At 37.0% G+C, this 23,427-nt stretch overlaps 2 protein-coding genes across 8 annotated transcripts in view; both read left to right on the top strand.

The window, feature by feature from the left end:
* LOC124165736 (rab11 family-interacting protein 4B) overlaps positions 1–6,602 on the top strand; it is a 569,850-nt gene extending 563,248 nt beyond the window's left edge. For 4 of the 5 annotated variants that reach the window (XM_046543222.1, XM_046543223.1, XM_046543220.1 and 1 more), the window contains 2 exons: positions 1,646–1,687; positions 6,249–6,602. In XM_046543222.1, coding sequence (XP_046399178.1) covers positions 1,646–1,687; positions 6,249–6,371 — 165 coding nt within the window. In that variant the 3' untranslated portion in view covers positions 6,372–6,602. The remainder of the gene's footprint in view (positions 1–1,645; positions 1,688–6,248) is intronic. The other variant, XM_046543221.1, reaches the window with a different exon arrangement.
* A 3,910-nt stretch (positions 6,603–10,512) lies between these two features.
* LOC124164930 (transmembrane protein 184B) overlaps positions 10,513–23,427 on the top strand; it is a 255,093-nt gene continuing 242,178 nt past the window's right edge. Inside the window, exon 1 of one of the 3 annotated variants that reach the window (XM_046542167.1) lies at positions 10,513–10,734. The gene's annotated coding sequence lies outside the window, so the exon portion shown is untranslated. The remainder of the gene's footprint in view (positions 10,735–23,427) is intronic. The other 2 variants (XM_046542168.1, XM_046542169.1) reach the window with 2 other exon arrangements.

The following is a 23,427-nucleotide window of genomic DNA, read 5'->3' as shown; positions in this document are numbered from 1 at the left end:
ATTTTTGCTGGCAATCCCACCTGCATCTTCAGATGACTCGAACTAGAGGTGCTGGTGGGGTTGCCTTACAGATTCCATAATTTAAAAAATATTTAAAATTTTATTGAAAACAAAAAGATAAAAGACTTGGGCATCAGTCAATCAGAGAAAAATGTGAATTAATAATACAGGCTAAAGTAGACCATGCAAAATTCTTCATGATGATCACTTATTTGGGCTGCTTTTATTTTTCATGCACTTGATTGGTTTAAATGTGCACTTGTAGCTTGTTTTATAGTGGAGGTATCGCAACACATGTGGGTCTTTTTTCAGCCTGGAAAATTTTCATCAGGCAACCTTTTTATTCTTATAAAAAAATTGGTCCTGTGTAAGGTTTTCAAATTTACCACTTGAAATGAATACATCAAAATGCATCGCTTGAATTCAAAATCTGTTTTTCTTTAGTCAAATAAACAGGCCTGCTAACAGGCATTCCGATCCAATGGTTAAATAGGGCTCCCTGTTATCTCTAACCTCCTACCCAAACCATTGCTGGGTTGAAATTTTCTGATCTAGGGTTTTCCTTGTTGATGGAATACATGAAATCCCAACTAAATAACAGCCGGTTATAGTATTTGAATCAGTGTTTTGATAGCCTGATATTCCATTCTTTTAATGAAGTTTTGTCATAGTATTGCTTTATTCGTCTTAAATATTATTACCAGTTGTGTAAGGTGACCATGGATTGGCAGTTTTTTTTTTAGGATTTTGGAATGTAGCAATGCTTAACAAACACACATTATGCATTGGGAGAAAACTATGCTTTTAATAGAAGGTTCAGAGCAGGGGTGGATTAAGGGGAGAGAGGGTTACGGAGGTAATGACTCCCACCCATGCACCCCGAATTTTATCAAAAAATTTTAATTTTAATTAGTTAAATACTTCGTGTATCCTTGTAAAGGAGTAAAGGGAATGTATATACCAGTACATAGCCACCAGTCCAATACATAAGAGAAGTTTGACTTATATTCATTGTGGAGCATAGCACTCCCTACTGTAAAAATGCCCCTCTCTCTAGGGGTGGGGGGAGTATTCCATATTTCCCTCACCCTGGTCATGACCCACGACCCTCTCACCCCCAAAATTGATGCTGTATCCGCCCCTGGTTCGGGCATGAGAAGGGTCCCTGCAGTGTTAATAAGCTCTCCAGAAAATTCACTCATGGGTGGGCTTGCATGGGAGCCATACCTCTTGTGAATTAACATAAAAATATTTCAGGGTCAAATTAATTATGAAGGTTGCTTTATTGTTTCTGCATATTGTTGGAATATTAGTTTTAATTCCATTGTTGGGCAATGCATTATACGTATGTGACTTTTAAAATAGGTCAAAAAATGCTTTTTTATTAATATTACATATAATTTTCATTGTGCCTCTATTTAAATGGGAGACATTTATAGAATTAAGGGTACACAAACAAATTTTATAACATATTCATTGAAGACTTCCTTTCATGTCTTGTTACAATGGCATGGTTTGTTTTAAGTACCGGTAGGGTTGTTATGTGATATTTTTATATAATTATGAATATTACGTGCATATATTAATTTATAAGTTTTGAAGTGGACTACCCTGTTGGGATTCTGACATTTTTTTCTTTTGGCAGTCTGTGGTTGATTCGACAGAGGACCAGATCACCATAGAAAAGGTAGGATAACAATCAAACAAAGTGTGCAAACATTTCATTTCATACTGCTGACTCAAATCTTCCTGACTAAACTGACCTTTCTGACTGACTTTATAATGCAATCGTGTCTTTGAGTCAACTTCAACATATTTACTGCCTTTTATTCCATTAAATAATATTTAATTTATTTTGTATGCATTGTAATGTAATATTTTATGTATCAGAACTTACAAACAACATTTTAGTTCTCACTTTACCCAAAAAATCTTGCTATTTGTTTCACGGGCATTGACAGTGTACGGTACAGTCAGTCGACAACTATATGTACATTTCTTCTTAATTCTCTTGGCTATGCTTATACTTATTATAACAATCACTGAACCTCTTTAGCGGTGCAAAGTGTCTTTGCTGTACTTTTGGCCATCATTCAGGGTAACGCAACTGATCATACGACTTGACGCGACTCATCCAAGGTAGTACTCTGAATAATCTGATAATACCTGAAAACTACACATGGGGGACTTTAAGCTGATTAATGAGGTGAGACACTGTTCAGCCAAATTATGAATTACCAACAAATTAGTAAGATTGACACAGTAATGTTTCATGATTGAACGGACTGGACAACAAGTTGACAACGGAAATTTTCTGGGGTAGAACGTTTTGGGCAGTGGAGCAAGGCCCAGAACTTTTCTGGGCATGCCACTTATGTGGTTGACTTACATTCTGTGTCTATCTGAAAAGTGTCTACATCTGCATGGATACCACCATATCTACATGTTTGGCCACCACCCATCTATATACATATATAAAAGAGGACGTTTGTTTGTCTGTCCACAATGCATATCCATACGGCTGCTTGGATTTAGACCAAAATTAGTACTTAGGTGCATCTCATGCTATCAAACCCCATAGTTTTACTTTTGGTTGTATCCAGCTCATCCTTTGCGTCGTATTCTTGTTACAGTTTTTTATACGTCATTAAGTTTTTTCGTCATTGAATTTCTACAGTTGGACATCCTGCCGGGTAGGCGCAACTCTTGACAAGCTCAAAGAGAAAACGAAATACTGTTATGGACTATGAATTCCAAGGTTCAAGTTTCCGACTCCTCTGGTACTATCCTTACCAAGCAAGGCCAGGTGGCCTGTTAGTCAATATATAAAAAAGAAAATGTTTTAAAGAAATTAGAGTCTGTAGCTTATGTGAGCAGTGAATGTCTCTCAGGATTCCATTCAGGTTTAAAAAACATCATCGCCAACATTTTGAAGTGATCGTTGCTCATAGTCTTGAGGACAGTCTGATGCAGGGATTGATTAAATTGGGCTTATACATATACGATTATGCAGGGGTCAAGCTGGAATCCAATCATTTGGCACATCCACCAATCACATCTGGCTTGACTCTTGGGCAATCATATATATAAGCACAGTTGTTCGATACCTGAGTCGGATTGCCCTGAAGACAATGAGCAACATGCTCTTCGAAACGTAGGCAACTATGGAGTTTTTAACCCGAGCCGTGGCCCGCAAGATGTCCATTCTTCACTGATGGCCTTTATAAGGCCTAAAAATTCTTGTATTTCCAGTATACTCAACTTTCCAACATAGAAAATTTTCTTCAGTTGACTTTTAAAGTTTTTGCTGATGGCCATCCTTCGTTCCAATGAAAATGTCATTGTGGAAAGCAGTCAAAATGAAAATGAGTTTCTTCTACAACTCATTTCTTTATATGTACCCTCAATATAATTGCAAAGACTCCAGTAACTAGACATTCATATGCTGACTTCCCTCTCGATTGATTACAACTATTCACGGTGGACTGTGGTCATTAGTTACTACACAATGAAATCACCACCATTTCTTTTTGAAGTTGTCCTATTTTTATGTAAATCCTTTGAATTTTAATTTGACAAGTCACATTAAAATACCTATACACTTTGATATAATTCAACTACCTCCTCCTATGGATTTAAATTTCTCAGCTTCAGTTATATCAGTTTTAGGTATAGTTTAATAGTTTTCAATTATATTGGGTTCGGGTATTATGATCATGGAATTTACATATGGTATCTTAATTAATGCATTTGTACACAAAATTTCTACACCATGATAGTTTGAAGCCAAATGACGTATCTTATCATCTCTTATCAAGATTTGTGTACTATATATGTACATATTTGCAGAACATTTATGATAAAATGACAACCCTATGTTACCCCTGATGCATAAAAATGCATGAGAAAATCTTATCAACAGTTCCTAATCTACTTATTGTTGTATTGTTGGTGGTTCTAGTTTAGTATTGCATGATAGAATTTTTTTGTATGAACTGATTAACAAATTTAGGATGGTAAAAGTGAGTTGGTAACATTATGCTAGCTTACCTATTTTGCATGATTGTAGAATGAATATGCCTAATTTCTTGTTTTTGGTTTATTTACTTATTGGCTTCATAAGCTTGTCTACAAGTACTTTGATACCCTTGCATGTATGATGTACATTAATGGTCGTATGTTTTGGAATGGATCACTTGGAATACATACTTGTCACTCTCGCCGTGTACAATAGTAATGGGATACAATTTTCTGTTGATGGTTTAGAATTAGTTAAAAATGCAACTAGATATTCTGAAGTTTTAACATCTCAAAAGAAAAAATGTATATCTTTTATAGCCATTATTTTTAGAATGAGCTAATGCTGTGGAAATTGGTGCATTATTTAGGGTCCCAACTTGGGCTTAATTTGTAAAACTTTAAGCACTGGAATGAATGCCAGTACATTTGATCCACATAATTTTCAAATATTAGGTCCCTCGTTAAACTTCTGATTTTTTTAACCTTGTGATAAAAGTTACGGTGAGGAATCATGTTTTACCAATTACAAAAAAACTGATGAAATTTTTTGACACGATTGTATGTTTTCTGAGAGTTGCCAAAATGCCATTCCAGCATGTTCCAGCCAAAATTAAGCACTGGTCCCAACTATACGCATATAGTTCCAAAAAATCTGATAGCTTGGCTTATTTTAATTTTATGATGAGCTCTAAGTAATGAAACTTTGAGATTTTTCGTGAGCTCTAAATGATGAAACTTTGAGATTTTTCGTAAGAATGGGATGTGAAAATGTGAGGGAGTGTACTTCCTTAGATTAGATACAGGTTTTTAGTGACTTTTTGTTTGAAATCATCATCAATATATAGTCAAATTATAATGATACATTAAATTGGAGTAGCAATTTAAAAGTTTTTGCAATAGTAAATATGCATTTCATTAATTAGATTACTCCTTGGTAGTGAAGGCTTATTCTTTGTTAATGTTATCTTTGTGGGTGAGTTGGTGTGGCTAAAGCCAGTGGGGGTGATGGGAGGGAATGTTTCTCGACATGTGGCTTTTCCTTTGCCGATCAGCAAACTGCAGGTGTGGCCTCAGTCAGCCGCTCTCAGGCCTCTGTCGAGTGAAAATCATGAATCTGCTGGTGGAGCAGTGTTGCCAAACCTCACATTGGTGGGACATTCCCCTTGTATGTCGTTATTTATCTGTTTCACACACCACCGTAAACAGTACTGTTAGGCCTTTCCATTGGGGTTGATAACATTTAAAAATGAATTGTGCACAAACATCCATGCCCTGGATTAGGGTAACTTACCCAGGTGGGACTCGAACCCGGGACCTTTGGTTTGGCAGGCAAGGACTTTACCCCTCCTCCACCGAGGAGGAGTACATATGTCTTTCAAAAGCGGTGCTTCATTCAGCATGGTAACTGACTATGTCATGGGCTTCTGTGAAAGGATTATCCTCAAAACCTTCCAAATGAATAGGTACATTGTCTCGGTGCAGGGGCCAAAATACCTGGGGCCACCTATGACACGCACGTTTTCAGTGACCAAGTAGGGTGGCTATTTACATTTGGCAATGTTAAGTTTGCTCCTCCACCCTCTCTCGATACTACCCCTACCCCATGAGCGAAGACTTCCAAGAATGTCCGCGCTCTCACAAAAGCTTGCCCACAAACATTTATTGAATAGACTATAGGATAATGTAGTTTTTCTTGTTGATGCCGTTTTTGGCTTCATTCAGTATGGCATGTGTTTACGGGGCATCCACCTTGAAACTCACTCTCAGCCTGAATAATTTAAGATTCAAGAGAGTTATAATCACTGGAAAGGCCCATGAACTTGAAGCCCATGCTCAAACAACTAGCCATGAAAGCACAAGTGTGCAGTAAGTCAAAGGGAGATTGTTAGTCGAAAGGGACACTTTCATGTAGGTATTAAGAGTCATATGGTGATTTCCTCTGTAAATAAGCTTTTACGTGGCTTATACATACACAACCACAGCAAACAGAATGGTGAGAATGGGAGGCTAATTTTATGATTATCACACCTCGGTATTTACTGATAGTGAAATGCATGGCTTTGGTATTCTCAGTGTAAATTCAAGAGTTTATGTGCCAATTGCTATGAATCTGTGTATAGTTGCAATATTGGTTTGAAACATCATCGCATGATTATGATATCTGATATTATTTTCTATTGTTGATGACCTGTTCATTAATTTTTTTTATTACTTTCTATGTATTTCAGTTGAGGAACACACTTCGAGAACAGCAAGAGGTGAATTCGGATTTGCGGTCATATATTGATGGAATTCTTTTGAATATAGTTGAGAATTACCCACAATTGCTGGAAGTGAAGAGGAAGGAATGATGAATCTCAACCTGAAGACTATACATACCCTGATTAACTCAAGCCCTAATCACAAAATGTCCCACGTCCATTTGAAAATTTATTTATTTGTATCATATTTATACTGTAATAAAGGGAAGCTGAGCATATTTTTGTCCATGAATAAATACTGTGATATTGTGAAAATATGTTTTAATGTAAAGCACACAGTTTATCTCAATAAAGAATTTATTAAGTTGATTTTCATATAAAGAAGGCTTTTAATTAATGTGATTTAACTCAGACTAGGTACCATTGTAGTAACTCTATCTGCAATGACTACTAAGTGCAGCTAATAGTACTGATGCAACAATCTGAGTGTCTTATCCCTTTCATGTCTTTATAAGCACTGCATTCGAATATTTTTATAACTTATATATGATATAAAATTCAAACTAATTCCATCAGTAACTGTATTTTGGAGTTGATTCAATCAATAAATACTTGCTTGTGAACAGTGGCTGATGCATCAATGGTTTTAGGGGGTTGTTACTGGGAGATTTAGCTTTTCCAATTACGTAATTTGAAATGCAGTCCAAATGTAATGAAATTTTTGGAGATTTCCATTCTTTTAACACTAGATAAAATATAAGCTTTTATTACTATTTTACCTGTAATTCAGTTTAGGTCCATGATGGCCATAGCATAGTCATAACCCTTGGTTTTAAATGTTAGCCCTGGCACGAAGAACTCTTTACATCTGCCAGTGAACAACATGTGGAGACAGAAACTACACAAAGATATACCAAGGTAAGGAATGATAGAACAATAAATTAATCAATATACTTGTAAAACTTAACAATGAGTATTTTGAAATAAGTTTTACAAACTGAAATTCAAAAGAAGAAATTTAATCATGAGGTGAATTAACTTGAACAACATGCCTTAATTGTTATCGAGATGAGGTCCGTAACCCATGGCTGTTAGGGCTAGAAAGAGAGAAAACTCTAGGTGGATGAATTAATTGGTAGATGGGGGAAGTCCCATGAAGAGAAGAAATGCTCCAGAAGATGAAGGGCTGAACCCCCTGCCTTAATTCTCCCCCTAGCTTCCTCCCTCCCCTCCACTAAAATATAACATGTACATCACAATGCTATCTTTTTCAGAAAGTTGGTATTAGTTAAGCTGTAATTAATCAAAGAGGTAGTTGAAATTACTCACTTTATGTTTGCTATTAAGAATTTTAAAAATTATTGTTTCATTATTTCTAAATTCATAATTATCGTTCAATAATTCAATTAGAAAAATAGATAATTTAAAAAAATTAACTCTTCAAATTCTGCTGCCCTCTGAAATCTGCCACCTGGGAGACACATGCCCCCTCCACCCTGCCATAGTTCCGGGCCAGGAGAATAAGCAGAAAACTTGGAACTGTATTGGCCGAAGCCCAAACAGCTGATATTCTGCCCAATTCTTCCTTCTAGAACCCAGGTTGACTGAAGCTCTTACAACACTTCTCATACGCCAAACATGGTTGGGGAGGCACATGCACACAGTAAGCAGGGAAAATTTTTGAACCGCATAAGGAAGCAGTTGGAATGGAAGTGGGATACCCTTCTATTTATCTCTTCTCTGCAATTATGGAGAACAATCAAATGAGGCTAGGGATATCATCACATGGGAAACGGTCCGCAGAAGGTGGGTATCCTTCACGGTAGCGTGGTCCTCAACTTTGGCAACACATGAAATGGTTGCAGAGATTTATCATCACCATCATAAAAGAAGGTGGAGAAGAAGACAGCCAAATGTAAGTACATGGAATGTGAGGACAATTATGTACTGGTGTACAAACCAGAAAATATCAAAACTGAAATGGAGAAAGGGAGAATAGATGTCTTGGAGCTATGTAAGTGATGGGTACAGGGCTATCTTATTGGTAGGGGGAAAGTCATCAAGGAGTAGCTTAAGTATTAAACGGGAAGCTGGGTGAGAGAGTGGTTGGTATAGATCAGGTAAGCTATTGAATTCTAGTTGTAGAAAGTGAGGCGTGACCCACCAACCTTTTGGTGGTTCAAGTCAACATGCATGCTAGCAATCACAGGGAGGAAGAAGTAGATGAGGTGTATGAACAGCTTGAGGAAATACATAATTAGGGAAACCCAGGGCAAGAAAAACCAAGCAGTACGAGGGAACTGGAATGCCTCGGTCGGGGAGGGAGGGATGGAAATGAAATAGGAGAATTTGGACTAGGAATGCAGAACTACAGGGGAGAGAAAAAAGTAGAATTTTGCAAGAGAAACGAGTTATTCATGAAAATAATTTGGTTCAATCAGCACAAAGGGCAGACGTACACTTCTAGATATCTGGTAGACTAAAATGGTAAAATTAATGAAAACAGTAAATATAATAATTTTTTGTGTTTTATTTTCTTAGTCAAAGATTTTCATTATGCATTTGAATTTTATTCTTTTTAAATGTTTTATGCTACGTTTGATTAGTTATTGTTGCAAGTACTGTATATGGTGCTGAAAATAAATGTGTAAAGAAGTGTTCTTGACTTTTTTTGTCGTCTATGTCTCATTTTTTATGAAGGTTAGTATTGACCATAACATGCTTTATTCAGTGGCGGCTCGTGAGTCAAATGCTGGGAGGGGCACACTCCACCGGGGGGTCAAAATTTTTGAATATTTTGTGTATTTTAGTGAGTTTTTCAGGCAACCTAGAGACCACTAATACATAAAACAATCACTAACATCAAAACACTAAAAATCACTAACTTGATTAACTCAACTACAACTAGGCCTATTTACATTAAAAATTTACACATAATAAGTCAACTGGTCGCCAAAGCAAGGTATTCTGCAACACCAAGATGATATGGCCGCCGTGCGGTGCAGCGATGTCAACTCACTAGACACGTCGCTCAGAGTATGCTCAGGCGGTATCCCAGGACTTCCATAAGACACAAGCTTAGACGTGTCATAGCACCAGCAGCTCCCACCTCTACCACTCTTCATATAACTGCATGGTGATGGATTGGGACGTTCTGGCCAGCACCCCGCAGCTACAAATGCGAACTTCTCACACTATTTTAGCACGTTTTTCCTACATTTTCCATGTATGCGATTGAAAAAACACCTTGGTTAATAGCTGTATAATTACAATTGAATGGGTATTTAATTTTTTTTCCTTTTTCAAATCTTTGGGAGGGACGGCATCCGAGAGTCCTTATGGGCAAGCCACGACTGGTTTTATTCAAGATATTTATATATATCAGTGTAATGATATATTTTAATTAAGTCTAATGTAATTTACAAACTTAAAAATGGGATGTGAAAAAGCCTCATTAGTGGAATATAGCCTAAATCTGGCCCTGGATATAATGCTGGAATTTCCTTCAAAGCATTAAAAGATACTAAAGAGATTGTAATTCGGTAGATGCATCCAATCAGTGGCACAGTGAGGGGGAGTTTTGGGGATAACCGCCACCCCCTCCCGAGCTCAGAGAATTTTTTAAGTTTAATGCATTTCACTTAATTGGATAAATATTACAAATAGAATAGTCATGTGAGGTGCATAATTAATTACACTGTCTATTCAATACTTGCTCAAATAGGTAAAATTTTTATCAAACATTAAAATCATTTTCTACTGGAAATAAACTACAACGATAGGACCTGTGATAAATTATTTATATTTTTTCATAAAGTACCTCAAAAGTAGGTTTTTTTAACCTATTACTAAGATAATTATTTCCATACCATCTATTTATCATTAATTTTATGCACCCAATGATGAATAGTGACATTTTTGTTAGCTATTTAAGATAATTAGTTGACAGCTATTTATTTTTCATCATATTTGGCGCATTAATATAGGAAGGAATTCCCTATGGCTGTAGTACAAACTTTGGCCGCTCAAGCGCTGTCTGTCGGAATTCATCCTCGCCTAGCTCTGCCTCTTCTGATTTTGCTCCATAGATGGCTTTAGTGTACGTATTCTTTGTTTTTCATTTTGTGGTTGGAAGCACTTCATCCTCGATATTTCCGTAAATTTAATTATTTCAATTATTTATTGACGTTTTTTAACTAATTTAATAGGTTATAAATCATATTAATTTCTTACACAACCAAAAAATATTAGTATTTTCATTTTAGCATCTGAGCATGCGCACTCGGTTTGCGTTGAAAATCGTTTGATACATTCCGTAATTCGTGGAGGTTCAAGACTGTCAGCGAGACACTTGTCAGTGTTGTGGTTGTAATCTTACGAAGAATTTGAGTGTTTATCATCGAGTTTGTGGATATTATTTGTGTTTTTAGTGTTTTCATTGTTGGAGATATAACGTTACGTGTATCTACGGCATTAACAAGTGGTCAAGACATCGAACGACCCTAGATAGCTGGTAAGACAATATATTGCCATGTATTTTACTTGAATTTGCTATGCATGTGTTTAACGATATGTTCAATGCCTCATATCAAGTTGTGTATATTTCATTTATTGTAGATCATTATCCCGGAAGCTAAATGTGTACCGTAGTAATTGAGTTCTCCGTAAATTTAACGTCAGTGTTTAATTGGGTTACGCTATACGCATGTTCTTCACCTGTATTTTCCGCCCACTCTCAGGTCATGCTAGAAGCGAGTGGCTTTAGTTGCCAGCAACGGTTTTCTTACATTATGTTGGATATGTATTTCCTGTATTCATGCCACGATATCTTCTTAGGTCTTATCTGTTTAATGATTCATGTGTCTAGTTTTCTGCAGCACATTTTGAATGAACTCAGTTATTCAAATGAAATGGTTATCCGCCCACTTAAAGGCCTCAATGGAGCTAAATATTATTTTGAATAAAGTTCGTATGAATATTACGTCGTGATACCATTTCGTTTTGCCTTGAGCTTATAATCTGGTTCTGTAGTCACCTTAATCATCGCATGAATAACGAAGAGAATTCTTGATTCCCAAGTTGTCTGACGAGTGTCATAGTAAATGGGGCATCAAGATGAGATTTATTCAGAATAACTTGTCGCATTCTGACTACGCGCTGCCGATGGTTCGTCCCCAGTGTAGCTATCGCTACCATCATGGATTTGACGTGTGCGCCTTTGAGGTATTTTGATTTTTAATTGAACAGCTGTCTCTCGGCATGTGATGAGCCTTTGAGAGGCTGAGGACATCAGCATGACATATGTCAAGTCTTGTTTCGGATTTCCATGCCCAGTGTAGCCGCTGTTTAAAGATCTTCTATTGTAAAGGAGGCCTTTTTGAGCTCAACTTATTATTCCGTCGTGAACTTTTGTGTTCTTGCGTGCCACAACAATTATGTTATCCATCTCTAATCTCAAAGAGTTAATTCCCCAACTGAAATGATCGTTTTTAACCACGCTCACACATGTTAATTCCCAGTTTTTTTTTCTTTTCGATTATGCAGAATCACAGCACTAGTTATTTATGATCCGTTCATATGTTGGTTCGTGGATTGCATGAGAGCGTATGTGACTGTTTTAGTTCATAGGTATTTCCGTAGCTCGTTATTTCTAACTGCGGTGTTAGGATTAATATTTTGATTGTTTTATTTTGAAGGTGTCAATTAAATAAGTACGCTTATATTATTTAGTTACCAAACCTTATAATTATCCTTCCATATGGCAGTTTCTAAATGAATTTGGTGTTTGTTATGGTGATCATCCGTCAAGTTTCCAATTCCATTTTAAATTACGGTTAGGTTCTTAACTGTGTATCTTTTTTGCATGAGCTATTAATAATGATACAAATGCAGACATCTGTCAATGGAATATTTTAAAATTTAGTGAAAAACGTTAGAGAACCAAATTTGTTGTTGTGTGTGACGAACGTAGAAAACGTAGTCACTATACCCTTATGTCTTCTAAGTTGCTGTTATTGTATTCTCGTTTGAAATTTGAATGATTATACTATATATTTACGACAGTTTGGGCGACCTGGTAGTGAATTTATTTTTCATGGTATTGATTATATGCTGAGGGAGACGAGTTTTGTTCCGCTGAGCAAGAAAGTGTGACTATCAACACCTGACAACGTGAGTGGAAGCTTTGTTAAATAGATTTGGTTGGTCATTTTTGACTAATGGTGAAAATTCGTACCCAAAATGCCTGCGCAATTAATGACAATTTTACGTTTTATCACGCGAAGTTCTGAGCTGATTTGACTTACAATTAGACGAATGTCATGTCCCATTGTGTTGGATACGTTTATGCGTAAAATATCTTCCTACTTGGGTACATTTTATCCTTACTTGCGTTTCTAAAGTGTGTCATTCATGTACTTTACGAAGTAAAATTACCGTTAAGCGTATATGTTACACTCTCATAGCAAAAACCATTATTTTTTCTCATTCCTCTCGAAAATTCACCTTTGTTTTCGTATTGACTGGTTATTGCCCTGAAGTCTTCCCCTGTTAATGTTTGCGCGGATTTTACAGTTGATTATTTGGTTGCTATAGATACTTGATGAATGTCGTGTGATGATGTAATTTTTGGTCCCGTGATGTGTACGTAATGAAGGTTTCGCTGAGGGCGTACCTCTTTCTCCACGGCATGTGACCTTGTAACGATTTGTCGGCTGTGTACGTTTTGTTTATGCCTCCTTGTGCACCGTGCCTTCAGACATTTCGATCCGTTCGTGCTTCCATTAGCGAATGGGAACTTTGCCGGCCCGCAATGCCGCTTCAAAGTTATGTTCGGGATCGATCCTGTTAACCTCAATTGGTAGCAACCTCTTGCTTCTTGTCTGACAAGCCTCGACTTCTGCCAATCAAACATTCTTAAGGTTTTAGTCATGCCCTTGAGATTCACTTTTTCATTGATAATATATCTTATCTACCCGGATTTATCTATGTCTGAGTGCTCCGATCCATGAAATACGTCTCATCTGTCGAGTCGAAGTGAAATGCTTATGGACCCGATTTTATAATGTTTATTTTTCCCTATCCATAAGATAATACAGCCTTCAACTTTAACTGGTGGTGGCTGAAAGTTCTGGTTAGCTGAAAGTCTTATCTTATAAAGAAGCTAACAAGAACTTTCAATTACGTATAGGTAAACTTAAAGTCTGTATCATTTTAAGGTTAGCGATAATCAGTTAGTATGAAACCAGCCCTAAATACATTACGTCATTGTCTTACCTCTCGGTTGTAGTCAACGGGATAGTGTGCGACGTTAAACGATTGGTTCAGCAGGGCATTTTTTTGTGTACTTATTTATCTCAATTTGCTGTAGTATTTCTAACGTTCTCTAGTGTTTTGCATTCATTTCCTGGAATATCAACACTCATTTTAAACGTTTTACACTTAATGATGTAGAAATTCTTAACGTCGTCTGTGTGAAACACGCATTCACTTGCAGAAATGAACTGCTTAATCAAAAAGTCGCTGTCATATGCCCTTCTTTGAAAATTTTGCAGCTATGATAGATGAACTTCGGGTACTATATTATGCATGCATCTGTGTAGTTTGTGTTAGTGAAATTTCTCTCTTGCCCATTACTTCTTTATGCGTCTCGTTGGGTGTTTAATTCAAGGATATAACTGCTGTCTTTCTTTTATGAGGTGTTGAACGTAAGAGTTTTTCGTGATTCACTTTTTAGTAGGTGATGAATTTCACCTGCCGACGTCTATGCGTCAATTTATTTAAGTTAGTGAACCGTTAGTGACTGTATATTAACGGCCTAGTCTCCATTTTTCTTTTTTCCCTGTTATATTCGGCGTCATAACTTGGTACGGTACCAGTTAATCCGGTTTTGATTCTAAAGTGTCTTCTTTATTACGTCTATTTGAGCAATTTCTCCAATAATTTTCCGGCCTATCCTGTTCTCTATTCTGACTGACGCCTATTTCGTAAACATGTTTTGTTATTCTTATAATAAACATTCTTTCCTGTAGTGAAGTCTAGCAAAACACGGTCATTTTAATAAATTTTCATCATTTTTTTATATTTTGGAATGAGTTTGGAGAAAGAATGGGAAAGGATGCTAGGCTAATGAATGTCACAGATATTACCCGTCAAAAATAGCCGCAAGAGGATAAAAAAAAACACGTTATTTTTAGTCGTGATGTTTGGTTCGTATCGTTGCATTTGACAAGTTCTTTTGCAAAAGGTGTATATCATAAAAAAAATGCTTACTATATCAGCTTGATTTTTTTTTCTGGGAATGAATGTAACGTTTTCTTATTGGAGAAAAATTTAATTTTAGGGTTCGTGTATTAACTAAACTAAACAATTAAAAGATTAAATAATTTTTTCCATCTGAATCTTGGAATAGTATTGAATTCGATATTGTTGTATTGTTATTTCTAATTTTCAGATGTTCATTGATTGGCGACCAAATATTTTTATTTACGTTTACTCTGTGCAACAATACTCATGTTTTTCACTTACACCGGAACAGTGTCTTCTACAACTTCGCGTTAAGTATCTAACAATATGATTTCATATCCTGTTAGAAAAATGTTTTTTCTTGATTGAAATCTCGTGTAATTCATACCGCATACATTCCGGTATTTTCCCGGCTAATTAACCCCTTATCCATCGTTTTCAGCGAATTTCAAACCAGGTGTTATGGAGGTTGTTCTCGTGGCCTAGAAATGAATTGATTCAATGCCAGGCGATCCTTATCGTCTGAGAAACGCATTCGTAATTAGGATAAAATTCCTGAATAAGCGTTACGTTTATTTCCATCTCATCACTTCCTGAAAAAAGCAAACCCATTATTGCATACTGGCAATTTTCACTGGCTAAGACAAACTTGAGGTGCAACTGTCAATATTATTTAGCACTTGATGCTACAGACGGCAAAATATTTTTTTTAGAAACCAAATGTAGTTTCAAAAAGACACGTTGGAATATTGGTAATCGCATTGCCACCATTTTATTAATTAATGCAGTTTGGGGGAAGACCGGAATAAGGTTGTTAAATGGGGCAAATTATGAATCGTATTAGAAAGAAGAAATATGTTGAACTGGATAAAGTCTGATGGAGAAATAAGAGTAAAAGGATTTATAATCCAAAATAGCCTATTATTCGTGCTACTATTAACATTTTATTAAATGATTTTGGTCAGCGGTTTTTGGCAAGGTCAGTATGCTTTGAACTTTTTGGATTCTGTCGGCAGCATTTCAAGTATTTTTTATGACCGAAATTATCGACCTCTAAGAATGGTTTGGGTATCGTTCTCTTGTATATTTGAGTTCATGGCGATCGCAATTCTGTTTACTGCCTGACGACAATTTTTTTGCTTTGGCCTAGTTAAATTTGTTGATTTGTTTTCTGGATTTTGAGGGCACGATAGTTCATGTGCCTGTGATGACCTAAACTAGCTATCTCTTTCTTCAGCCGGATCGAGGTATTTCAATGTCAGCAAATCTTTGGCCTTTCGTGGTCGTCAAAATTATAGCTTCTGCTTGCGGCATTGTTTAGCGACCCGTATTTTGAGGTATGCCTTGAGGGTCAAATCCATGTCTGCTCGTCATATTTCGAATAATTGCTCGATTTGCTGTAAGCTTGAAGGTTAGAGTGGTTGAAGGGTCGCATCCATATTCCGCACATATTATGACCCAAATAAGGGCTCGAAAAAAGGTCCACTGATACGTCCAAATCTGTATTCCGCAAATGACCAGTAGCTAGTTGTTTCGAGCGGGTGTGTGGGATATTCCTGCTAGATGCGTGTTATAGTGTGAAGCTGGGATTTTGTAGTATTGCTGTTCTACTAATTAAAACTTCAACGAAACTTGAAAGTAATATTTAATTTTTGTTTTCGGTTTGGTCAGTTATGTCTATTTAATGCCTCGACCAGCTTACAAACAACTAAATTTCACAAAAATTAAGATGTTTTCTGATTTTTTAAATGTCCTTTGGTCGAAACCCTGATAACTCCAGAAACATTACAATTGAGGATCACAATTTTGAAAGAGTAAATAAATACCTTGGTGCCATAATCAGCTCAAACAGTAGTGAATCATATGAGATACAAAACAGAAAATTCAGCCAATAGAAGAATTTATGCCCTGAATAAACTGCTAACATCTAAAATTTTATTCATCTGGAACCAAACTTAAAATTTATAAAACCTATAATATATACATATATATCTATATGGAGCTGAATCATGGATTATCGACGAAAGAACGGAAAAGAAATGAACTGTCTTTGGAAATAAAGCACTTTATACTATAATATATTATATTATATTTATTAATATATTATATATTTATTATAAAACACTTGTTAAGGAAGGTTTTTTGGCCAACAAGAGAGAATGGAAGCTGGAGTAGAAAAAAACAACAAGGAAATCGGGGACCTTTTCGACTCGCTAGACGTAGTAGCTGAAGCTAAGAGCCGCAGATTACGATGGACAGGGCACATCGCACGAAGAGAGAAAGAGGCCCTAGTGAAACAATTCCCGGAAGAAAACCCTGATGGAAGACGATCTCCAGGAAGACCGAGAAAAAGATGGAAGGATGAGGTGCTGATTGATATGGGGAAAATGGGAGTCACCGAAGGCGGATACCATTTAGGGATTTAGGGTATGAATGGCCATGGGATTGAGTGAGTGAGGTTACTGGCATGTAAAACTATATTGCCTACTTAAGATCCGAGACGACCGATAACTGTAGGCATACCCACTCAGTAGGAATATGCGAAATTTGAACTCTTGCGGTCAGGAAAGTTGGGTTAGGGGTAATGTGCGGAATTCGGACGGTTGCGGTCAAGGCAGCTTTGGGCTCTATGTGGGAAACGGACGTTCTTATCAACCGAGGCAGGTAAAATGTGTGGAGTACGGATGTGCCTCTGGAATCACGTTGATCTCAACCAGCTATCGCGTGGCGTTCTCTCTCCAAAACAATTCGGTTGTTTGTCTTGATGCAAGCGTGACGACTATTTTTCTCTCTTCGGTCGTGGCCTTAGTCGTTGGTTGATGCGAATCATATCTGATCATTCTCCCTCTATGCTTGACATTTCATTTTGGCGTTTTATGTGGCGCTTTTTGAAATTGTAAACTTTCGCATGACCATGAATCATCTGTTGATTACGGAAGGAGAATGATAATTTCTCTTGTCGGGTGGGTACTCCATAGATTAATTTACTCTGTTATTTTGAATTCGGAGTTGTTTTTTCAATTACTTTTTAAAATTAAATAATTTATCGCAAAATTTCTAATCAGAAATACATTTTTTAGCTACCTTAACATATACCGTACTCTTGACTCTTTCTCTTGATTTTATCTTTTTATACGTTTTCCTAAAAAAACATGTTTTCTTGCTGCGGCTTCATATTTTAACTTTCTTTTCAGCAATTGATATTTCTTTGGCAATTTGGCATAATTGCGCAGTAAAAAATTAATTTCACGGTATTTTGGAGCGTTATTACCATTCGCAATATTCTCGCTGTCTCATCTAACTATACATTTATATTTTAGCAATATTAGTGTAGTTACAGTGGAGTACATTTCCTTACATTATTAGCAAAAATTGAAAATTTAGGATTGATAATAAAGGAGGAGAAACATCTTTTTTATAGCTAGAAGTGATTATTCAATAATATGGCGAATATTCGGCATAAAATGTCGCCCTGAATAAATATTTAGAGTGATGTCAGTGGTCCAGCTTTTAATGGCAACCTAGTGGCAGAATGGTGATTTATAGGAAGGGGTATATTCTGTTTGCGTACTAAATGATCTACTGGTAAATTTTTATGAATTCGACATGCCTACAATTTCCATGTAGCTATTATATTATTACAGTGTTCATAATGATGAACTCGAGAGAAAGGAGGCATTTCAAATGGTGGGGTCTTGTAATCGGAAAAAATAAATAACGCTTTTTCATTTGCCTAATAATTGATGCACTGATGAGCGTAATAATATGCAAATTTATTTGACATCTTAGAAAAACCTTTGCTACACATTGAAGGAAGGAAATAATTTGAATCCGCTTTATTGCTTCAAATCCGCATTTGCGATGTCTTCATCAGGAAACGAGAAAAATGTGCCGTAACGTCCTTTTCGATTCAAAAATGAATATCTATTTTAAATATTCGCAAACCATCAGTAAACTCTAAAAATGAAAAAGGTAAAGTTAGATGTATTTTATTTAAAAATCGAATGAGTGGTCTTCGAAGCTCGGAAGACAGAATTTGCTACGGATAGCAAGGCCTGCTCCGTGAATAATAAATATTTTATGAATGACTCGTTTCAGCGACTCTGCACTATTAAGGTACTGATTTGATGCCCGTAATAGTATAAAAATGTTGAATGAACGGCGCTCTCTGAATACTCTTCTTAATATCGGTGGACAGTTTACCGACTCGTCGGGAAAGTGTTGGACGTCAACCAGGCACCATGTATTGTGTACTTAGAAGGCGATATGCTTGATATCTCGGTTTGCTTTCCCACTCAACTGCAGGGCGTAGTGGAAATTCCTTGTCCGCGCAATATCCGATTCTCAAACTGCCCTCTTTTAGTGTGTCCAAGTCCTTTATCTGTTAAGGAGTGAATCAAGTTGTGGCGACCTCACGATTTCATGGTTGTTTTTTTAACTTTTTATAAGTTAGCCTCTCTTCCCACCTTCTCATTTTTTTGTCATACGCAGTGATGTCGTGACGCCGGAACGCCGTTCCGGCACTGGTAGGCAAAAGGCATAATTTTCAAATAACACTTTTATCAATTTTGTTGCCTCAAATATTTCTAGTATATACATTCGTAACCAAACACAAAATAATCTAAGAAAATGTAAATAATAACTTGTAATGAAGAAACACAAGGTAATATTTCACGTCTAAAAAAGTTAAGGAAAGTGCATTACGGCACTGCTAATTTGTCCATGACACCACTGTTCAATAGTGGTGTTATTCGTTAAGTGAACGATTTCTTGGAGTAGTTATGTACTCTATATTTTTTTCTTAAGTCAAAGTGCGTAAACTTTACGAGTTCGTTCTGGATTATCTTGTCTCCTCATACTTTCAGGGGGTTTGGATATTTTGGGGGGGGGGGGAGAGGAGAGAGTATATACGTTTAGGGGTTCCTGGAGTGGATGCCATAGGTTTTGCGTGTTTCTGATTAATATGTCAGCTGTTTATCTGGAGAATAGGGTAGTTTCCTTCATCAAAGAAAACGAAAGGCATTGATTGCGATTCGTTACCCACCATTAGTGTATTCATAATATACAAATTATTTTGTTTTAGAAATACCGGGTTAGACGAATGGCAATGGTCCATTTTTATCCTCATTTGAAAAGGGCCAGATTGGCGCCCATGCGATGCCACTCCACGTGACGTCACAGGGACCTAGTTTGTATACGAGAAGATAGGAGTTATACGTCGTCTGAGGTTACCAATGCATGCATGAGGCGCAGAGCTCAGGGAAACATGTCTTAACAATCACTTATTAAAACTGGCTAAGGTCGGAAAGTTTTCCTCGTTTGATAAGTTATTAATAATCTTTATTTAAGCCAAGCGCTACCAGCCAGCAGGGTACTAGGCTAGCCGCTAGCAGCCTCCGTCGTATCAGCGCTAAGCCTCGCCTCAAGGTCACCTCGCAGGGCGGGAGGGGGAACCAGAAATACGTCACGCGGAGAGACTTCCCGACATTCATACTTAAGCGTCGCGTTTTCGCTCGCTTGAAAATTTTCACTTTTCATTTAATCGCGAGAAATAGATATCGTCATTTAAAAATCTAAAAGCGTGAAATACGTACTCCAGTAGTAATAATCTTTCGATTAAAGCAATAAAAAAATAATAGGAAACCACCCTATTCTTAATTCCACATTTTTGTGGAAGATGATTCTTAAATTATTTTGGAGTTCATGAAGTCTTTTGAATGAAATATCAATTTCCCATCTTGATTTTTTTAACGTTTAATATCGTGTGTCAAAATATGTGTTTGCTTTACAGAAATGCGATATTTTTCTTACATTTTTATGATCCATTCTGGAAATTAAAACCTATATTTTCAGTGGATGCCAATGAAAGATATAGTCATGTGTTACAGTTAAACCTCCCTCAACGAGATCTTTCTATTAGCGTCCTTCTGAAATATTGTAACAGTAATGAAGCTTATGCCTCTAACCCCTTCTCCAAAAAGGGAACATTCTTCATAGTAGACGCGGAGAGCTGAAAATTTTATAATTTGCCTCAATTAACTGCAATACCGGGCGCACTGGTTAATATCCGAGAAATTTCTCTTCCTCCCAAAAAATTCTAATTATTGAATGCCCATCGCTTGTAGAAGAACTTATCTTGGAAAAATTGGAAGAATTATATGCAGCAAGAGTTTTTTTTCAAGTTTTCTGCCGATAAATGTGGATTTGCATGGAGTATTTAAGAAGTATTCTGACAGTCTCTCATCCCCTCATGGACTTCCATCTTCAATTTACTATAAGGCCAACTCTTTTTCCTTCCATCTAAAAATCTTATTCTCTTCACTCATCTACCTCGTTTATCTTTTTACACTCTAAAGGCCTGTTTACACGATACATTAACACGTACGAGTTAATGTACGTTTGCGTGAATGATTTTTGTGGACCGGAACGGAACATGAACGAATGCATGAACCAAATTAGAACAGGTTCTATTTTCTGTGCATGCATTCGCACAAGTTGGGTGGTTACACGGTGCATTTTGGCGTTCATTCTCGCGTTCATACATTTAGACATTAACCCGTTCGTGTTAATGTACCGTGTAAACAGACCTTAACACTGTTTTCATCATCCCTTCCCCACTAACAATAAGTACTCGCTCCATCCATACCTTCCGTCTCCTCCGTATCTCATCTAAAAGCTGCCTCTTCTCACCAACCAAGTCCAGCACTTCGTCGTTTATCCTCCTCTCCTTCCATTTCATTTTCTCCATTTTTCCACATCCACATCTCCGATACTTCCAGTCTCCTCTCGTCCTGTCCATGTTTCCGCACCGTTGAGTGCTACACTAAGGCCAGACTCTTCACTAACCTTTTCTTTTAATACTTACATAACAATCCTCTCATAAGCTCCTTCCTGTTTATGCACGTCTCCTTTGCTTACGCAATTCTCTTCCAGATGCCGTTACTGCTGTATCCGTTTTCCTCTTAAGCTACAAGAGTATTGTTTCAATATTTTTTAGATCAAGCATCAATCAAAGGTTATAATTATATTTTTCTCGAACGAAGCAATTTATGCACGTGCAATTTTTTTATGTGCCATAATTTTCCAGACAGCGGGGCCCCTTTTGAATGGCGGACATCTTTCTATAGCGGACAATTTTTCTGTTCCACGCAAGTCGAGTGGAAATTGTTCACTATGCATATATAGTGGACCTCTATGGTCAAAGCTCCATGCATGTTTAGTGAGACATTGCCCACAATTTGTATTGTAGTTGCTTGGTGATGGAGTGTGCTTCGTAGAGGTACCCATGTTTTTACTCCTGTGTTATGAAACGTATCCTCTTGAAGAAGCCAAATTGTGTTCCTTTTTCGTCTGAAATTTCACGGAACGGTGCGCCGCGCGCAAGTCTCCTTCCTGTCGTCGTCTCGACATTTCTTTTGACGAAATTGAATCACTTCCGGCATTACGGAAACCTTCTTCGAACCGTGGCGAAAGGCATGCGTATTTCCACACGAACGTTCTGCAATAATTTAACGGTATGGCGACCGCGAGTAATGCTTGTTGGCGTTTCTATATTTGCCGTCTAAGTTTGATTCGACTGTAACTATAATACTTTCCGTACCCCTGTGTAACGCCAGACGTTTGTTTTTTCCAAATCCTGTTTATTTTCTTAAGACCGTTTTACATCGGAGACGTACTTGCACAATCTGTCGTGTGTGCGAAGGCGCAGTCAAAATTGCGTCGTGTAAAGGGGTGAATTGCTAGAACACTTGCGAGAATGCGTGGACGTGAGATGGCACAATAGCCCCTGTTATTAATTCGTTCAAGCATGCATTCGGGAAATTCCACGCCATTTTAGAATTTAATGCAGTTCTAACCTGCGCAATTCCGTGCCCCGTGTAAAACGGCCTTCAGAGATAATACGGTATATTTTTACCTCCCTACTTCGTACAGCTCTCCTTTTTTCCCCTCTTCTCAACAATCCCCGCTCTCCTCCCGTCAGCAACTCCCTACCAACGTCAACAATTACATCAAGCATTATAGCTAAAATGTATTTTCATTGTATATACCGTATTTGTCTGAATATAGTCCCCCCTTTTTTCCAAAAATGCCCATGGTGAAAATAAAGGGGGAATTTTTTCCTGAAAATCAAGCTTCAAAATTAGGGGACTATATTCGAAGAAATACGGTACCCCCTCTCACCTTATGGGTTGCTTTTGGGTCATTTTACGCATCGAATCTATAAAAAGGCAAATTATTCGTAAATAATAGTTCTAAACGGAATATTTATAAAGGCGTACACCATGATTGGACGCATTCTTTCGGTAAGAGCACCCTGAGGGAATAAATTGCGCATGGTAGTAATGCTTCGGAAATACCTACGTAAAATTAAATTTTTATTGCGAAAAATCCGCCAAATTGTCCACGAGATATCAATTGCTGAAAAGAAAGTTAAAATATGGATCACAAGCTAAAAACGCAATTTTTTTAGAAAAATGGATAGTGAGTTAAATCTAAATGAAAGAAAAGAGCACGACAAATGTTTTGGGTTGCTGAAAATTATTAATTCTGATGCGGTATTTTGTGAATCAGTAATGTTATTTTAAAAGTGATGGAATAAACAACTCTGAATTCAAAATAATAGAGTAAATCAATGAATGGTGCGAAAGATTTACGATTAGTTACATGCCAGGACTTCATGTGAAAAGTATAACATATTTAAGTCCTAGACTATATTTGGTCTTACGTAAATCGTATTTTTCTGTCTTACTTTTCATGGTATGACGACAGTAGATTATTTAGTCACGCATGCTAGTCATGCGAGAGCGGAAATTGCGAGGCCGAAATTTTACACGTGATTATTTGTTTCCTTTTCGAATGCGTCATATGTTTGCACGAAACAAATGCGCAGTATAATCTCTGCATTATCGGTTGATCAAATTTATTTCTCGGACTAGCTGGCACGGAAACGCTCACCTTGTAG

This window comes from Ischnura elegans, chromosome 9 (assembly GCF_921293095.1).
Source record: "Ischnura elegans chromosome 9, ioIscEleg1.1, whole genome shotgun sequence".
Classification (NCBI taxonomy): Eukaryota; Metazoa; Arthropoda; class Insecta; order Odonata; family Coenagrionidae; genus Ischnura; species Ischnura elegans.
The sequence above is the reverse complement of the archived record's forward strand: the minus strand, read 5'-3'. Positions and strand labels throughout refer to the sequence as shown.